General features: G+C 43.1%; 2 protein-coding genes across 3 annotated transcripts; one reads left to right on the top strand and one right to left on the bottom strand.

The window, feature by feature from the left end:
* Position 1: 1 nt before the first annotated feature.
* Positions 2 to 11,727, bottom strand: EME1 (essential meiotic structure-specific endonuclease 1). Of its 2 annotated transcripts, XM_020972565.2 has the most exons (9): positions 11,638 to 11,727; positions 8,086 to 8,875; positions 7,874 to 8,001; positions 4,054 to 4,143; positions 3,856 to 3,965; positions 3,519 to 3,654; positions 3,138 to 3,253; positions 2,284 to 2,473; positions 2 to 1,962 (listed from the first exon to the last, which is right to left on the bottom strand). In XM_020972565.2, exons 2-9 carry the CDS (start codon positions 8,846 to 8,848, stop codon positions 1,786 to 1,788), a joined length of 1,710 nt encoding a protein of 569 aa, XP_020828224.1. In that variant the 5' UTR covers positions 8,849 to 8,875; positions 11,638 to 11,727; the 3' UTR covers positions 2 to 1,785. The 2 variants fall into 2 exon arrangements, with proteins under 2 accessions (XP_020828224.1, XP_020828225.1); XM_020972566.2 differs by lacking the exons at positions 3,519 to 3,654; positions 3,856 to 3,965.
* MRPL27 (mitochondrial ribosomal protein L27) lies at positions 11,721 to 16,925 on the top strand. Its single transcript, XM_020972693.2, has 4 exons — positions 11,721 to 11,830; positions 15,403 to 15,534; positions 15,937 to 16,004; positions 16,512 to 16,925. The coding sequence occupies exons 1-4, from the start codon at positions 11,764 to 11,766 to the stop codon at positions 16,716 to 16,718; spliced, it is 474 nt and encodes a 157-aa protein (XP_020828352.2). The 5' UTR covers positions 11,721 to 11,763; the 3' UTR covers positions 16,719 to 16,925.
* The last annotated feature ends 2 nt before the right edge of the window (positions 16,926 to 16,927 follow it).

Raw genomic sequence — 16,927 nt, 5'->3', positions numbered from 1 at the left:
AATGTCCTAGGAGATCCATGTTAGAACTTGCCTCTGTTCCTTATGCAAGATTCTGTTCCCTGTAGATAAAGAAAATGGGAAGGGGTGGGGGGTGTGGGGGGAGCAGTAGTCTGCATGCCTAAAGGAATAAGCTAGAGGGGAGGACACGAACATTCCCCTTTTCTAATCCAGGTATCCAAAGCTATGTAAAGGTGAGGCATATTTTTACTAAATGGTCAGCTGTCTCCACATTTATATTTTTGTATGTCACAAATTTATCCACTCAACTTCCTGGGCCAGGATCTCACCGACAACAAAAACAAGATCAGGAGGCAACAAATGCAAAACTCACTGTCCAAGACAAAATACCTATTTTCTTATATATCAAGACACTAAAGCAATTTGGTAACTACAGAAATAATGGATTTTTTTTTAATAGCTGGATTGGACCTTAGCAACCATTTAGTCCAACCCCCTGATTTTGTAGTGACTTTGTTAGTGATAGAGCCTGAATCTAGCTGTCCCAATCCAGTGTTGAAACTTTTCAACATGTCCATACAAACTCAGGAGGCTAGATAGGAATATGGCCTGGCTTAACTAGCACTGAAGAAAGAAATCTTTGACTAATCAGTGGCAACCTAAAACTAGTTTTTCAGCTAGTACAGGCCCTTTGTAGTGTATATAGACTTGCATTCCTGCCATTTTTCTAAGATCACCCTGAAAGTTCTAAGTACAGGCAAGGCATCCCCACGTCAGAAAAGGAAACCCTTTTGTGCTGTAGTATGATTGAGGGCTGTTACCCCATTCTTAGCTGGAGTAGATATTATTTTACTGGGACTAAGATTTATAAACAAACTCAATTTCTGTTCTTTGCCTCTTACTAACACAAGGTTTGAGAGGCATCGGCAGTTATTGTGCGAAATTAAAATGTTGCCTATTAACAAAGCCAGACAGCCAGCTTAAGCTATGTTAAACACCGGGAGGTGGGGGTGTGTTTAATTTTGCTTTAGGTCCTTTTTCCTCAGGGAGAAAGGGATAATTATTGCTCCTTGATGATGCTTATTCACTGGAAAAATTCTGATTTAAAAAAAACTCCTAGGAAAGCAAGGGGAAGACATCACCAACTCTAGGGACAAATAGTTTAGCACAGTGATATGGAACTGCCTACCTGTGAGGTTTCTCCTAGCATTAAGAAATTTTTCTTTTGTTCCTATTTTCACTATTTCCATTTGGAACACATATCATGAGTGGTAACAGAAATGACTACGTACTCTTTTACTTTTCCCTTCAGGCACTGGGACCATTTTTATAATTATTGTATAAGCACATAACAATTCTAAGCAAGTACACAGAGCTATAAAGTGACCCACCCCCACCCAAATGATAAGGATTACCATTCCACGTTGTGATTTATAAGAGGTGAGGGGATTGATTATAGGGAACAAGCCGACAGACAAACCCACCAAGAGCTTTAACTCTCCATTTCAATCATAATTGTTAGAATTTCCTAAACTTTATAATGGACTGTTTTTAGGTTTTTATAATTGTTATTAAATAAGTGTCTTGTGGGATGTCTTTGATCCATTTGCATGTAGATTTAACTTTTTGCCTAATTTGTTGGGTAGGGAAGAATTCCATAAGTTGACAATGAGGGACAAGTTCTCTCTGGGTCACCCTCCTGTATTTAGTCACATTAGCTTCCTTCGGGAAGGGGAATGAAATTGAACTGACAGAATCACTGCTCCCATTTATTCCTGCAAAAAGATATTAGAGTGCTCTTTCAAATATCAGTTGTGGTTAGGAGTGTCATTCTGTGCCATCCAGAGAGAAGTCTGGCTGCAGAGTGGTCATCTGAAAATAGATGCGTCTAGAGAGCTCTGGTCCAACTCGGCGAGAAGTAGTTGTTACTCCCTCCCCTCGGCGCACCTGGATGTCTGCAAGCAGGTTGTGACATTCTTGCTCGGATAAACATTGCTGATATGCCTAAAAAACAATAAATGTCTGAACAACAAATTCACAAATTAGCCCCTACCCCAGTGGCTGAGAGCTGCAGTTTCTTTTTATTTTTGGTGGGACAAGCAGCTCTATTCACAGCAAGCTGGTTTTTGCTGATCTACAAATTTTACAGCCATTACCTTGTTTTACAAATGAGGCTCAGTGACATTAACAAGGTCACATGGATAAAAGTCACCACAATTTAAAATCCTAACTTCTGGTAAACTGAGACATTTCATCCGTGAGGTAGAAGGTAAAGTTGCCAGCAAAGATGATGTCCAACTTAGTGCTACAATACAACTAACTTACCTGTAGCAGAAGCCGAGGTGAAGGATAGGCGCTTACAATTGCACTGGCAATCTCCAAGCTAACTCGATTTAGCTGTTGAATCTGCCTCCTCCAGACCAGTTTAAGTCCCTTGCCAGACCAATCCACCTTTACCCCTCCAGCCCAATCACTCGCCAGACAGAAGGAAAAATTAGTCTGATCCCGAGATCTCCTGTAGGTAATAACCCAAATGAACACAGATAATAGCTCAAAGGAACAGTGTGCTAAAAAGCCACCTTCCCTTACTTAACCCCAAAATGGCAACCCAGTGGAGCTCATCTCCATAAAGCCCTAGCCCCAGGATGTGATATTACTGGGCTTATTTTAGACCTGCTGGCACACTGAATACAGGCAAATCACAGAATATACTCCACGACTGTATCCATTGAGTTACACTTAAATTTTGATGTAATGCTTACTGCTTGATATAAGTGGAACCTGGAAGTCTTGATCTAAAGAGATTTTAATTTTACTGGGGTTTGACTACTGAACCTTTAATTGCCTAAAGGAAAATCTAGTTCAACCTTCCCCCAAACATATCAAAACAATGTATTTGGAACATATGAATGTGTATTACCAGAGACTTGAGATGCTCTCAAAATCCATCAGTAATGTAAGTACTGCTCCCACTACCTCCCACACAAGAGGGAGATTACCATGAATTTTTATTACCAGGCTTACAAGAAAGAACTTGGCAAAGTGTTAGGTCAGTTGGGACAATATCATTTCTTCATCTAAAAGCACTGGAGCCAGGATCATGGAAAAGGGATGTTTTATCTAACCATAAGAATATTTATAATGGATGAGTACCTAGCATGAAGTTTAATATCACTCACTTGAAGGGTGCCTCAGCCACAGCCTTGGTGAACATACAGATGAAGTCAGCCAGCTCCTTCCAGCTCTTCAGGATTCTAATCTGGGCTTCTGTGTGAAGCTGCAACTCCACCAAAGCCTAGAAAGCACAATAGCGATGATGAAACTTGAGGTACAGGAAGAGAAATACAAATCCAGTGTAGTTCAGCCTATTCTCACTGTCATTTAAAAGAGGTCCCCATTACCTAGCCTTCAAAGCTCTATATAGATCCTCAGAACCAAGCACATCTTTCAGTGGCAAAAACTGTTCAAATGTCACATAGCCTACCAGTGAAAATAAACATGCAATTATAGGTGCCCACTTGGTTTGTGGCATTGCTTAGGAAAGAGGTAGTTCTACTTACCATTTCTACTTCTACCCTGGACAGTGTTGGAGTAAATTCCCTGTTCTCCTTTGATCCCTTCTGATTTACCTTCCCCTTGGCTTGATCTCTATTCACTGTGTCTCCCTGTTTTTTCCTCCTCTGGGGTTTTGGAGGGCTAGGAAGAATGAAAAGAAATGAGGATAGCAGCTCTAGGCCTAACTCTGTTTAGTAGGAGTAACTGGGGAAACCTTACTATGCTTGGTAGAGGGACACCATATACCAGAGATGCAACATATATGTTACTGATGGATTTTGGGTGGGGAAAGAATCCCAGCTCCCTGGTCCTTTAAAAGATTACCCCAGAGCAAATCCAAACCTAAAATATTTTTCCTGTTCCACGACTGCCAGTGACAGAGTCTTCCCTAATGTCTTTGTTGTGACCCAAGTCACAAAGCTCTGCAAAGTTTCTTTCCCTTCAGGGCCACCCTATATAAGAGATGGTAATTAATTATTGTAATTCCAGTGATTACTTCAACTGCTCCTATAATTCTGTTGCTCTTCTCAGTCTGCCAACCTGCTTTGAGTTGTAGATCATGGTCATAAACTCCTTTTCCTGCAGCAGGACCAGAACGAAAGGCTCTTCTGTCAAGTTTCCCTCTTCAACCTGTCAAGAGGTAAGAGGTACAGAGTATGGTGTGAATCAGCAGGTGTTGGGGAAGAAGTGGAACGTTTGTGCAAGTTTCTGGGAGAAGCCACCTCACCCACCTGGCAGAAAAGTATCAATCAGAAAAGTGTCATTTATTAAGATTATATATCACATTAATCCAAATATAAACCATACATTTTCCTTAAGTCTGGTTCTACTCTTAAGTGCACAGTGTGCACTGGAGGTACAGCTCTTGTTTGAATGCTCCTGGGAATTGCCTACATTTCTGCCAACTCCTTTAGAGCTCAGATCTCCAGGCAAAGCCTGTTACCTCTCTCTTTCTCTCCTGAATTTCCAAGAGGCCCTCTCAAAGTGTTTATACTCCTATGATAGGGTTTTCAGTCTTTGCAATGGAGTAAGCAGCTTTCCTAGAAGTAGAATGAGAGGAATGATGATGATTCACCTGTATTAGCTACCTTAGCATACTAAAGTTCTAAAATCCTAGTATTTTTGTCTTCAACACAAGGTTGTGATGGGAAGTCACTATTTCTTCCTTTGAAATGAGATTTCTCTGTCTTAGAAACGTGACTGGCTGGGAGATCTGAGAACCAGACTCATAGATATAAGCTGATTTTCAGGGCTACAGGGACTGGAGTCAGATCTGGATCAGACACTGATTCTGGAACCTCTGGACAGACAGCTTCTGGGAGCTCTCTCAGCTGATGAGATTGAGGGAGGACACATTTCCCATTCCCACAGTGCTAAGTATATTTTGCCCCAGTTAATGCCAAGTATCAGATCTATAACTTCTGCCCCTAATTTCACTACCTGGGGAAAGCATGAAGTACTGATTTTTGAATGGCTCTTAACATGCACCTTATTCAACAAATATTTTTTGGTGTCTATATACATACATACATACACACAAACGTGTGTGTGTGTGTGTGTGTGTGTGTGTGTGTGTATACGTATGTCAGCCAGTATATGGAAACAGTGTGGACTCCCTGTGAAATGATTTGAAATACTGAATTGGCAGGACAGAAGAAATTTCCCACACGTGATGGAGTATAGTCACACTGAAAGTCTCACGATCCTATTAATTTTAAACAATATTCCACTTTCTTTCCTCTAGACTGGCTTTTGAATTTGGTAGCAAGTATAAGTAAATTTGCTGAGTCACAAAGTAGTGGGGGAAAGGGTTATTTTGCATAAGCAAAGGATATCTCCTTGGAAGACCCCCATGTTCAGTCACTGGAATAGAGTGCCCCCTAGTGGGCAAATTACAATGTATTTCCCTTCCGGTTAAATGACAGCCTGCTTTCCTAGAGCCTTGTAGAAAGCAGGGGAATGAGCCAGGTATGGATGGGTGTAACTAAAGCAGAACCAGGAAGCCTACACTTAGAACATATATTGCCTGTCACATAAAGAAAGGAATATGGAATAGCAATACTTATACTGTGAAAGCCTCGATGGTGAACATTCTCGCATCTGGTCATACTCTTCACATCCCAGTGACTCTGAACTCCTGTAGATTATCATCCAAACTCCATTCCATACTGCCCTCCCACCTCCTAATTCCTTATTCCCATCCCTCTCAACCCTTCCACTCCAAAGGTGCATTGCAACTTCACCCAGCTCTTACACTGTGTCCTCTGGAATGCCTTTTCCATACGCAACAAACCTCCCATTATCTTGCATCTTTTCCCTTTTCACTCCTTCCATCTACTAGTTTTTACTGAAACTCGGCTCCTCCCAGATGACATAGCCTCCCTGGGCATCCTTCACTCATTCTCCTCAAGCTGGTAAAGGTGGGGGAAGTGGAATATTTACTCTCCATTGCCACTTCCAATTTCTTCCCCTTCCTCCATCACTCAGTAATCTCTTTCTTTGAGGTTCATGCTATTCATATATACTATCCAAACAAAACACTGATAGCTCTTGTCTAGAGACCCTACAGGTCACTCCTCTTCTCTTCTCAATGAGTTTAAAATCTAGCTTACAAATCCTCTCTCCTCCCCAACTCCTGCCCTCATACTAGGGGACTTCAATATACATACTGATTCTCCTTTCAATACCCTAACACTCAGTTCCTCAACCTATTCACCTGAGCTACTCCTCCCAATTTAGTCACACAAAAAGATGGCTATACTCTTCATCTTGCCATCACCCACAAATGTACCACTTCAAACATTCTGAAATCCCCCTATCTGACCAAATCTACTGGCTTTTCACCTCTCCCTCTGTCTTTCCTTACATTACCTTACTATTTACCCACAGTGTGACCCTTAATCCCTTGATTCCTCAGTTCTCTTCCAGGCCATCTCCCTAGCACTAGCCCCTCCCTCCTCTTCTCCCCATCTTCACTCCTTGGTGAACTCATTCAACCCTTCACTGTCCTCTCTTGAATCTCTAGCTTCCCTGTCATATCTCTGATTATGCCCTGCTAAGCTTCTTCCTTGGATAATTTCCACCATTCCTTGCCTTTGCACCTACACACATGCTGCTGAATGAAGGTGAAGAAAATCACACAACTGTTCTGACTAGGTCTACTACAAATTTATGTTACACAGTCTGAACTGGGCCTTCACTGCTGCTAGGTAATCCTTCTACAACTCCCTCACTGACTCTTCTAAACTTTTTCATCCCTCAAACCTCCTATGGCTTTCCTTTCCCCTACTCTCAGCTGAGAACCTTGCCTCATATTTTTACAGAAAAAAGGCCATTAGCTATGAGCTCCCTCTTTTCCCTTCTTCCTCTTCTCCTATCATTCATATGCCTTCTGAGACTCTCTCCTTCTGATTCAATGGTCTTACCCCTTACCAAGGCTAACCCTTCTACTTGTTCAAGCACTCCTATTACATCCTGTCTTCTCCAAAATATATACCAGTCTGTCATCTCCCCTCCTCCCCCTTCCATTTGTTTTCAATCTCTCTCTCTCTCTCTATTGGCTTATTCTCTACTGCCTACAAAATACCCATATCGCTCCCATCCTAAAAAAAATCCCCACTTCATCCTTCCATCCCTGCTATTGTCCTATATCTCTTCTACCCTTTGTAGCTAAATTCTTCAAAAAGGCCATCTACAATAGATGCCCCCCTCCTCCTTTCCTACTGACTTCCTTTAACTCTCCACTAAAATCCCATTTTCTACAGCAAGCCTTCCCTAACCCCTCTTTATTCCAGTGCTTTCCCTTTTCTGATTATTTCCTATTTATCCTGTATATAGCCTGCTTTGTATATATTTGTTTGCATGTTGTCTTCCCCATTAGATTGTAAGCTCCTTGAGGGCAGAGACTGTCTTTTGCCTCTTTTGTATTCCCACTGCTTAATACAGTGCCTGGCACACAGTAGGCACTTAATTAATGTTTACTGAGTCATCTACTGAAGAGGCTAGAACTGTGATTTCATTAGTATAGGCAAATCCAACCAGCAAACAACTTTCACCAAAGTAGACCAGCAATTCATCTTTAAATTACATTCTTAGAAGATTGACAGGGGAACTGAGAAATTAATTAAGAAGTTAAGTGACTTGCCCTAGGTCACCTAGGCAGAGTGTCAGAGGTGAGATCAGGTCTACTTGATGGGCCAACTACCATACCTCTCTGAATGAGCAGAGGAAGGAAAAGAGGGAACAGGAGGCCTGATGGACCCAAAACCAAAGAAATGTGATAGACTAACTTGAGGGACAGAGAATATATCTATGATAAGGGGCTCTGGGAAGAATACAAAAACTATGGAAAGGCCTTTACCTGAGACAGGATGGCTCTCCTCTTCCAAGTGATGCTATATGGAATGGTCTGTGCCTCAATCGCACAGTGACACTCCATAGCTTGCAGAGCACTGAGGACCTGACCACCACCATCAAGCTGTAAGAGAGCTGCAGCAAATTGCAAAGTGCACTGTCAAGGTAGGATCAAGAGAGTAGGCAATTCAGTGTGAAGCTAAGAAAAGGCAAAAGTACCTGGATCTAATACAACTGTGATATGTTTCAGACACTCCTCTGGCTTCTGTGCTTTTAGCATGTTGGCCAGGGCTTTCTTCCTTTCTCTCTCTTGCTGTCTCTGCTCACTTTCCTTCTGTTTTCTTTGGGTCTGGAGGGGACCCTGCCAGCCTTTTCCTTTCTCCTTCTGAGTATACTTAGTTCTCTTTGGGGGAGGAGAGAGCACTGAACTTTTCTCCGTGGCTGACACATTTCTAATCTGGACTGGGAAGACAGATGAGAAGGCTGGAACGTAATTGTGTGGCTCTTCTTCAACATCTCTGTCATTCTTTGAAGCATCTTTAACTGAGGAAGAATTAGAGAGAACAAGGGTCTTTGGAAAGGGCTGTTCTTTCCATTCTTCTGCTGTTCCTTCATTGTGCTGATGGTTCAAAGCACATTTAATTTGGGAGCTTGAGTCCTGATGGCCTGATTCTTGTGCTTTAGAAAAACTGTATGTTGTTCTGCACTGAAGTCTCTGTACCAGCGGAATAAGCTCCTCTTCCTCTTCATTCTCACTACTTAGCACTGTAGCTGGCTCTTCTGGGGAAACAGTTCTGGCTGCCTCTTGGAGAGCTGGCAGCTCTTTTGATCCTGGAGAAGAAGAGGAACACTCAGCATCTGAGCTGTGGACCACAACTTGGCTGTTCTTTGTTAAAGATGGCTTTTGTTTCAGAAATGTAAATGTTGGCAACTCCTCAGAGTCACTCTCACTTGTATCCAGTGGTAGCTTTTTCGGACCCATTATTAAAAGGCTGTCAAGCTATATTCCCTGCAAAGAGACCAGTGTCAGGGAGACACAGAATGTCATGTCCTACTCATTCACCTGTGAGTCAGATCAATAATAGGTCCCACACACAACTTTGTACTTAACATAGCACTTTCCTCACAACCAACCTGTGAAGGCAGGCAATATATCACCCCCATTTAACAGGTAAGGAAACTGAGACTCGGAGGGTTTGAATAACTGCTCTCATTCACATGGGTTGTAAACAGCAGAGTCAGGACTCCAACCCAAGAGTTATGGATATAAACCTCTTTCCACTAAACCAAACGAACCTCTTCTAATCATGGATGTTATTGTAATCTATGATTTAATGAGAAGGAATAAGAAAGACACCTGTCCAATGTAGACTTTTTTCTGTCTTGGGGAACTAGTGGCATCAGGAGGTCACAGTGGAAGCCTTAAAGAATGAATTAACGTAGTATAGCATAAAGAGCACTGAACTTGGAAGTAACCAGACTTGAGTTTGAATTTTGGCTATGTTGCTCTTTCTATCACCTTGGGTAAGACACTTTATCTCTACAGACTTTCTTCCTTTGTAAAACGAGGTTAGTTATAAGGACTCTTATTTTTTAAAGTCTTTTTTAAAAATAATTTTAAATCCCATGATTTTTGGCTTAGTGTTGATCTGTTTTGCTTAAATGTAATTACATTACAAAGTTATTAGGAAGTGACTGATATTTAAAGAGCATTAACATAACTTTTTTAAAAAAATCCCATGACTTTATGCCTGAAGGCATCAGGAGGAACAAGGCAGCAGCAGACATCAAATAGGATAGGTGGGAAGTTAGGTTGGCATTGTGCAAAGACTTGGCTTCAAGTTCCAGTTTGGCTATTTATTCCTAGTACAATCTTGAGCAAGTCACTGACCTTGTTTCCTCATTTGTTCCCCCCCCCCCAATTTGTTAAATGATAGCCTTTGGAGTAGGTGATCTTTACAATCCTTTCCAGTTCTCAGACTATGAGATGCTGGCCATTAAACCAAAACTCTTTCAATTTGCAGAAGAAGAAAAGTGACTGGCTCAGGGTCTCATAGCAACTGTCTGAGAAACGATTTGAATACTCATCATCCCAACTCCAACTAAGTCTAGTACTCTGCCCACTAAGGTCAAGCTGCTTCTTACTTGTTGTCCAGTGCTCTTCTCAGGAAGCAAATCGATTTCCAGTGGAAAGGGAATATTGGATATGGAATTATAAGATATGAGTCCTAGTTACAGCTACACCAAGAACTAGTCCTTCTCTGAAGAACAGACTACTCAGAAAGTGAATCAAGGCGTATAATGATGCACTCCTGTCACCACCCCCTCTCCAGCTCCTAGTGCTTATCTCTCTAAAGCTATCTTCCAATCTTGCTTCCTTCCTACTCTGCCCACATCTATGACAATGCTTGCCATGTTACTCCCTCTCCTTCCAATCTATATTCCAGAAAACTAGCATTGTCTCCATTTCTAACTCACACCATTTTATCTCCTGGATCTGTGCCTTTGCCCTGGCCCTTTCCCTTGTCTGGAATCCCTCTTTACCTCTATCTCAGAGTCATTCCTTTAAAATGTAGTTCAAGCCAAGAGCCAAGATAGTGGAGTAAGAAAGATAGATCCGTGGCTAGACAGCATGAAAAACAAAGTGGCCAGAGAATTTTCCCCCTGCAGCAAGTGAGTGTATTCCCTGAGGAAGAATAGGAATCTCCTTGGAGCAGGAAGGAAGCTGATCTCAAGTTACTGCCAAGCATCAATGGAACAGGCCTGTGAAGATAGCCTAAAATAGCACTGGGAATGGCCCCAGACTACAGGCTGACTATAGATGTAACTAGTCATACCTACTTCTTTTTCCTATGCCATAACCCTGTTGAAGCAGCAAAAGGGATGTGAAAGAAGCCAGCATAACAGCAACAGTCATTATAGCAAGAAGATCCTTCAGACTGGGAAAGCTGCCCCCATCCCTGATGGGCTATGGATTCCAGTCAGCTCTACCACGGCAAGAGGGCTGATGTCATATTGGGGTATTCCTAGACAAATCCACATGTATGCCTGCTTATTATCTCTTTACCTTGTTGGCCTACATTTTCTCACCTAAAATAAGGGCATTTAGAGTAGACAACTTTTGGGGTCCTTCAATTTCTAAATCTATGATTTTTATGCTCATATCTTCAAGGGTTTGACAATAACTAGCAAACTCCCAAGGTTTGGAGTTGATGAACTAGAAATGGTTTGGGATATAATTTACTTCTGAAACTAAGTTCATTTTCCAGTATTCACCATATTATGCTTTTCTTCCTTGAATTTATTCTATAAATTCAGATGAATATTAAAAAAAATGTAGTTCAAGCACCATCTTTTGCAAGGGACTCCTACCCAAAAGCTAGTGCCCTCCCTCCTAAACGACCGGTTACTTATTTTGTATCGCTAATTAAGTCGACCAAATACGTATTTAAGAACTGTATATATTCATGCTGTATGTATCCATAACGTTCTTGCTATCTCCTCCATTCAAATGTAAGCTCTTTCTGAGCAGGGATTGTTTCATTCTTTCTACTTGGGTCCCCGGCGCTGAGGCCGTGCCGGGCACGTAGCAACCGCCTCACAAATGCTTGTTCTGCCGGTCTCTAATGCCCCTCTAGCTTCCTTCCCCCGAGGCACGGACCCCGGTGCCGGTGCCACTCACTCCAGCCACCCAGAGTGCAGCTGGGAGCCTGCGGGTAGCGGGGATTCGGGGTGCGGGGACGGCATAAATACACCACCCTCGTCACTCACCTGCAGCGTCTTCGCCGAATCCGTGCGCGCGCCGCCGCTTCAAACATTCCGAAATACCGCGAGACCCGGAAACACCGCTACCGGAAGCGGAAGCTTTTTGGGGCCTGCGGCGAACCGAGGGTAGCCATGGCAGCGGTGGGGCTGCTATCGTTGCTGGCGCAGAAAACGGGCCCCGTCATGGCGCGGGGAGCGGGTAACGGGCTTTGGCTCTTCCTCTTGGGAAGGGGAGAACGGGGTAATTTGGAGGTGATGTCCCGTGAAGGCCATGGCTCGGGTAGAGGAAGCTGGGATCGGTGTAGGCCACATCACGCTTCTCACCTCGGGAAGGGCATGTTCATAGGCCACGTGACTAACTGGGGTGGGGACTGCTGCCTACGTGACCCTCCGTTCCCACCTTCTTTCTGATGGTGGGGGCGGGGCTTGCGCTGCCAGAGGGTTTGGGGGATGCTTTCCTGATTCCCCCCACGGGGTGAGCTCTTGAGTACTGCTGTGTTGTGCAGTTTGGGGGCACGTGTGTGTTTTGTGCAGTTCCACATTTAGGAAGAACACTGAGAGTGCAGTATGTCCGCAGGGAGGGTGAGAATAGTGGAGATAATGCCATACCAGGATCAGCTGAAAGAACTGATGGTATCTGGTCGAAGAGAAGACTAAGGGAGGGAAGAATCACAAACTTTTATTAAGCACGTACTGTGTGCAGAGTACTGTGCTGGCCAGAACATCGGCTTTCTTCTTTATTTTTGTATCCCCAGAGCGGAGCACAGTGCTTTGCACATAATAAGATAAATGCTGGGTAAGATACAAAGTTTGGATAAAGCACAGATAATTATGTCTCAATACTTAATGGTTCTCTAATTACCAAAGGAAATGCAAATAGGACTAGGTAATAAATTCAGAGTGCAATCCAGGTGGGATTCACTGAGAGAAATAAGAGGAGATATTTTTTGATTTAGGCTTCAAAAGATAGATTTTGTAGGTTTGGAATGTTTTTTTAAAAATGGAACCTCCATATAGGGAGTTCTCAGTAAGGGTCTTCCTATATATACCAGGACCCATGAGAAACCCAAGTTGAGTAAATTTAGAGAATCCACACCAAATGTTCACATGGAGTATTTGGGCCTGTGGTAGAGCATTCTGAGCTCCTATTGGTTTGATTAGCCAAAGTCAGATGCGTTGTAATGTCACCTGACGTTAGCACAGTGATGTCATTTTGGTTTTCTTCTAGAATGAAGGACAACAGTCAACCATACCAATGCATATTGGCATCTCCTCTGCAATTTATAACACCTACAGGTTACGTGACTTGCCCAGGGTCATACAGTCAGTATGACTCAGAGGTGGAACTTGAGCCCAGGTCTCTTCCTGATTCCATAGAACAGCTACCCGTTACCTCATTTCCCTAAATTAAGGAACATGATAGGCATAGGGAACAGCTGAAGGAAGGCACGAAGCTGGGGAGGTATGGGGTTTGTATGGGCTGGGGGATGGGGGACACAGAGTAGTGATGTTTTGCTGTATCATAAAGTTTGTGACCCCTAGTATTTATATGATAAAAGATGAAAAGATAGGCTGCTCCCATACTGTAGAGTGTCCTAAATACCAGGCAAAGTAGTTTGTAGTTTTAGAAAGCAGAACAAGGACTAAAGGATAGACCTTATAGGGAGGCAGGTTGAGTTGTCATAATAATTTAACATAAAGAAGAATTTTCTCATAGAACTTCAAAACTGGAACTTTCTTACAAGTGGAGCAGTCAATAACAAACTGTTTTGTGAAGTAAAGAATTCACTGTCCCAAGAAGTATTCAAGCAAAGGCTTAGTGAGATGGGTTTTATAAAAGGTATTACGACAGAAGGGTAGAAGTTTAAATTAGACCAAGGTCCTTTCTGGCTCCTAAGTTTCCACAGTCCTGCCTAGGATTCTCTCTTGATGCCTCACTGTGGCATCTCTTCCTTTCACCCTTCCCTGGTAAATAGCTTGTTTATCCCTGTGGCCTTATGGGTCCTGGTTACATAACTGTATACCTCTGCCTTTGAAAACAGCACTGAAATTAGAAACAGAACCCTGGGTTTAAATCTTGGCTTAGCCACCTGGATGACCTTGGGTATATTACTTAAGTTCTCTAGGTGTTTTCTTCCACTGTAGAATCAAGAGGTTGTTTTAGATAACCTCTAAGGCAGGAGTTCACAATTAGAGGTCCAAAAAATATTTTGATGACTCTTTTCAATAGAATTGGTTTCTTTTGTAATAATGTATTTTTATCTGTTTAAAAACATTCTTCAAAGGGATCTGCAGACTGCCAAAGGAGTCCTTGATAGCAACAAGGTTAAGAACGTCTGTTCTAGAAACATTCATAGGAGCATAGATCTAGAAAAGAGCCTTAGGGCTATGTTCTACTCAAGATGAGGCAAGGGTTTTCTGTCTATAACACTCATAGGCTTTATACCAAAACATAGTTTGTCTGGGAGAGCTTGGGGTTGGACCAGCCTGATGGCTGCAAACTGGACTAGGTGCCCTCTTCTAATTTTTTTCTGTCATAGACAACCTGATGTTATTTGAGATCCTGGACAGAGGTCCCTACAAAAGACTTGGGCACCCGAAGGGTTCCTGATCTTCTATCTGCAGTTTCTAAATGGCCCTTGAAGACTACATATGTTTTGGCTAATATAGAAATAGGTTTTACATCACTGTACATGTATAATCTATAGCGAATTGCTTTCCTTCTCAAAGAGGAAAGAAGGGAGGGAATTTGGAAATCAGATTTTAAAAAATGAAAGTTAAAAGTTGTTTTTACATGTAATTGAGAAAAAAAAAAAGACTACATGTTTCTAATTAGTAACTGTGTCTAGGATACCTGAGGTAATGATTACCAGCCTTGAGTTTGTGACACTCAAGGGTCTTCAGCCAGGGTGTTGCAAAATTTTGTAAAACAAATTACTTTCAGTTGGCTTTATTTATTTTTTGGTGAGGCAGTTGGGGTTAAGTGACTTGCCCAGAGTCACACAGCTAGTAAGTGTTATGTGTCTGAGGTTGGATTTGAACTCAGGTCCTCCTGACTCCAGGGCTGGTACTCTATCCACTGCGCCACCTAGCTGCCCCCTCACTTTTATTTTAAAAATAAATAACAGCATTTGGGATGGGAGGAGGGAGAGTCACAAAGTCAAGCTAATAAGTAGAATGTTATTATTCCAAAAAAGATTAGGAATTCCTGTATTAGGTATTGGGAGAAGAAAGGGCCCAAGGACCTAGCAGTCTGAAATAGCCGGGAGCTAGAGATGATGGCTCTTTAGAGCCATACTATTTAGCTTCAAAGCAGTTGATTTGTTTTTGTGTGTGTGTTGTAGGGTTTTCTAGATGGATGGTGCAGTAGAGCCAGAGTGGGAAGCTCTGCGGGTGTCCTGTTGGCACTGTTGCCTCTCTTCCCTCATTCTCAAATAGTCTGTGTCCTCCCTTGACAGGGCTGGATATACCCGGGGCACAGGGTGTTTATTTTCTTTTTCCTTCTGTTTATAGACTCCCTCCAGTGTTTATGCCCCAGACAATACAAGGAATGGGTTGTCTACTGTTCAGGAACAGGCCAAGGGCCACACGACACTCCCTGAAAACTAACACGTTTGGTGCCATTTGTGAGCCTCCTAACAGACCTCCTCTCCACCTACTGCTTCTTCTCAGCACTGTAAATGCCTTCTTTGAGACATGGTTTCTCAAGAGACAGCTGCTCTGTCTGAGTTTCTCGCCCCCTGAATAACATTTCTTGTCATCTCTCTACAGTTAGTGCAGGGCTGTCTGCCCCTCAGGTCATGGCTGCCACTGTTAGATACGCATCCAAGAAGACTGGAGGTAGCTCAAAAAACCTTGGCGGGAAGTCGCCAGGCAAACACTATGGCATCAAGAAATTGGAGGGTAAGTGTGCATGTCAGGGTTGTCCCCGCTCTACCCAGCCTTCTGCTTTTCTGAAGGAGTGGTGGAGGCCTCATGCTCAGGAGGGTCCTCTTTGGAGCCTGCCTCTGAGCTAAGGAGCCAAGAAAATTTGGGCAAGGCGTGGAAGTCAGTGTCAGCTGACTGGAGAAGGGGATTCCCCATGGAGCGATCTCAAGGCACTTCACTTTCTTTCCATTCTACATGAATATCACGGTGTGGCAAGAATCTTCAGTGGCAGGTTCAGAAGCTAGTTTAAAGCATTTGGGCCATGATATAAGGATTCATCATTGTTTCTTAGAAGTTTGAATTGATGCCCCTTGTAACCATTCCTCCTGGCTGGCTCAGTGTTTCAGAGGCCCCTACTGAAATCTCTCTCTGTTTTAGGTCAATATGTTCATGCTGGCAACATCATTGGGACTCAGCGCCAATTCCGCTGGCATCCAGGAGCTCATGTGAGTTGCCCTTTGGCCCTCTCCTTTTGTTCATTGGATCAGCTTTCCCTACTTGAGTTCAGAGTTTACCCTTCAGTAATTAGTTTTCCTGTCCATCCCAAAGTATGAGCTAGACTGTCCTGGGCTCAGGCAGAGATATTGTTGGAGGAGAAACTGGAAGTCTTTTGAGAGTTAGCAGCTTTTATTTTTATTTCCTGTGGGAATTGAACACACTTTACAAACCCAGCTCTTTGTGGTGCCCACTTTGTGCATCTGTCACACTGTTGGAGTCATCCTTGCCCTTTCCCTCACAGAATCAATGGCAAGGCCGTAGAAAGCAAAGAAGTTTAGGCAATAGAAAAAAGAACCCAAGATTGAACTACCTCTTTAGTCTTTCCCTATCCTCATCCTAGAGGCTGCTTCCAGTGAATAGGATCATTATGGAAGGCGTTCCTGAAGCCCCAGGACTTTTCCTTTTGTTCAGGGACATCCTCGCTAATCAACTGATAAGGTTTTTGTGTGTTCCAGGTAGGACTGGGTAAGAACAAATGTCTATATGCCCTGGAAGAGGGCATTGTCCGCTACACAAAGGAGGCATATGTGCCCAATCCCAGCAGTCCTGAAGGTGTAGACTTGGTCACCCAGCTTCCCAAGGGTGCTGTGCTCTACAAGACTTTTGTCCATGTTGTCCCTGCCAAGCCTGTGGGCACCTTCAAATTGGTGGCTATGTTCTGATCCTTCTGGCCATGTCATTGGTTGAAAACTAGAGCTGGAATGCCAGAAGATTGAGCCAGATGCCAAGGAATCAGGGTGGGAGCAAGTCTCCCTGAGAGAGTGGGTTTGGTTGACTGTGAACACAGAAGAGACTATGTGAAGCAACCACCCAAGGAGTAATGAGGTGGACAAACCTGAGGTCCAAAATAAAATTAGCTCAAACCGTGAGT

This window comes from Phascolarctos cinereus, unplaced genomic scaffold (assembly GCF_003287225.1).
Source record: "Phascolarctos cinereus isolate Bilbo 61053 unplaced genomic scaffold, phaCin_HiC Scaffold_5;HRSCAF=322, whole genome shotgun sequence".
NCBI lineage: Eukaryota > Metazoa > Chordata > Mammalia > Diprotodontia > Phascolarctidae > Phascolarctos > Phascolarctos cinereus.
This window is presented reverse-complemented; position numbering and strand designations above follow the sequence as displayed.

Excerpts from the sequence above, each read along its gene's own strand:
- EME1 (XM_020972565.2), bottom strand. The coding sequence starts at position 8,848 with ATGGGTCCGAAAAAGCTACCACTGGATACAAGTGAGAGTGACTCTGAG. Across the intron at positions 3,966-4,053 it reads TGATCTACAACTCAAAGCAG|GGTGGCCCTGAAGGGAAAGA; the intron begins GTTGGCAGACTG and ends TCTCTTATATAG. Across the intron at positions 3,655-3,855 it reads GAACAGGAAAAATATTTTAG|CCCTCCAAAACCCCAGAGGA; the intron begins GTTTGGATTTGC and ends CATTCTTCCTAG.
- MRPL27 (XM_020972693.2), top strand. The coding sequence starts at position 11,764 with ATGGCAGCGGTGGGGCTGCTATCGTTGCTGGCGCAGAAAACGGGCCCC. Across the intron at positions 11,831-15,402 it reads CGTCATGGCGCGGGGAGCGG|TTAGTGCAGGGCTGTCTGCC; the intron begins GTAACGGGCTTT and ends ATCTCTCTACAG. Across the intron at positions 15,535-15,936 it reads TGGCATCAAGAAATTGGAGG|GTCAATATGTTCATGCTGGC; the intron begins GTAAGTGTGCAT and ends TCTCTGTTTTAG.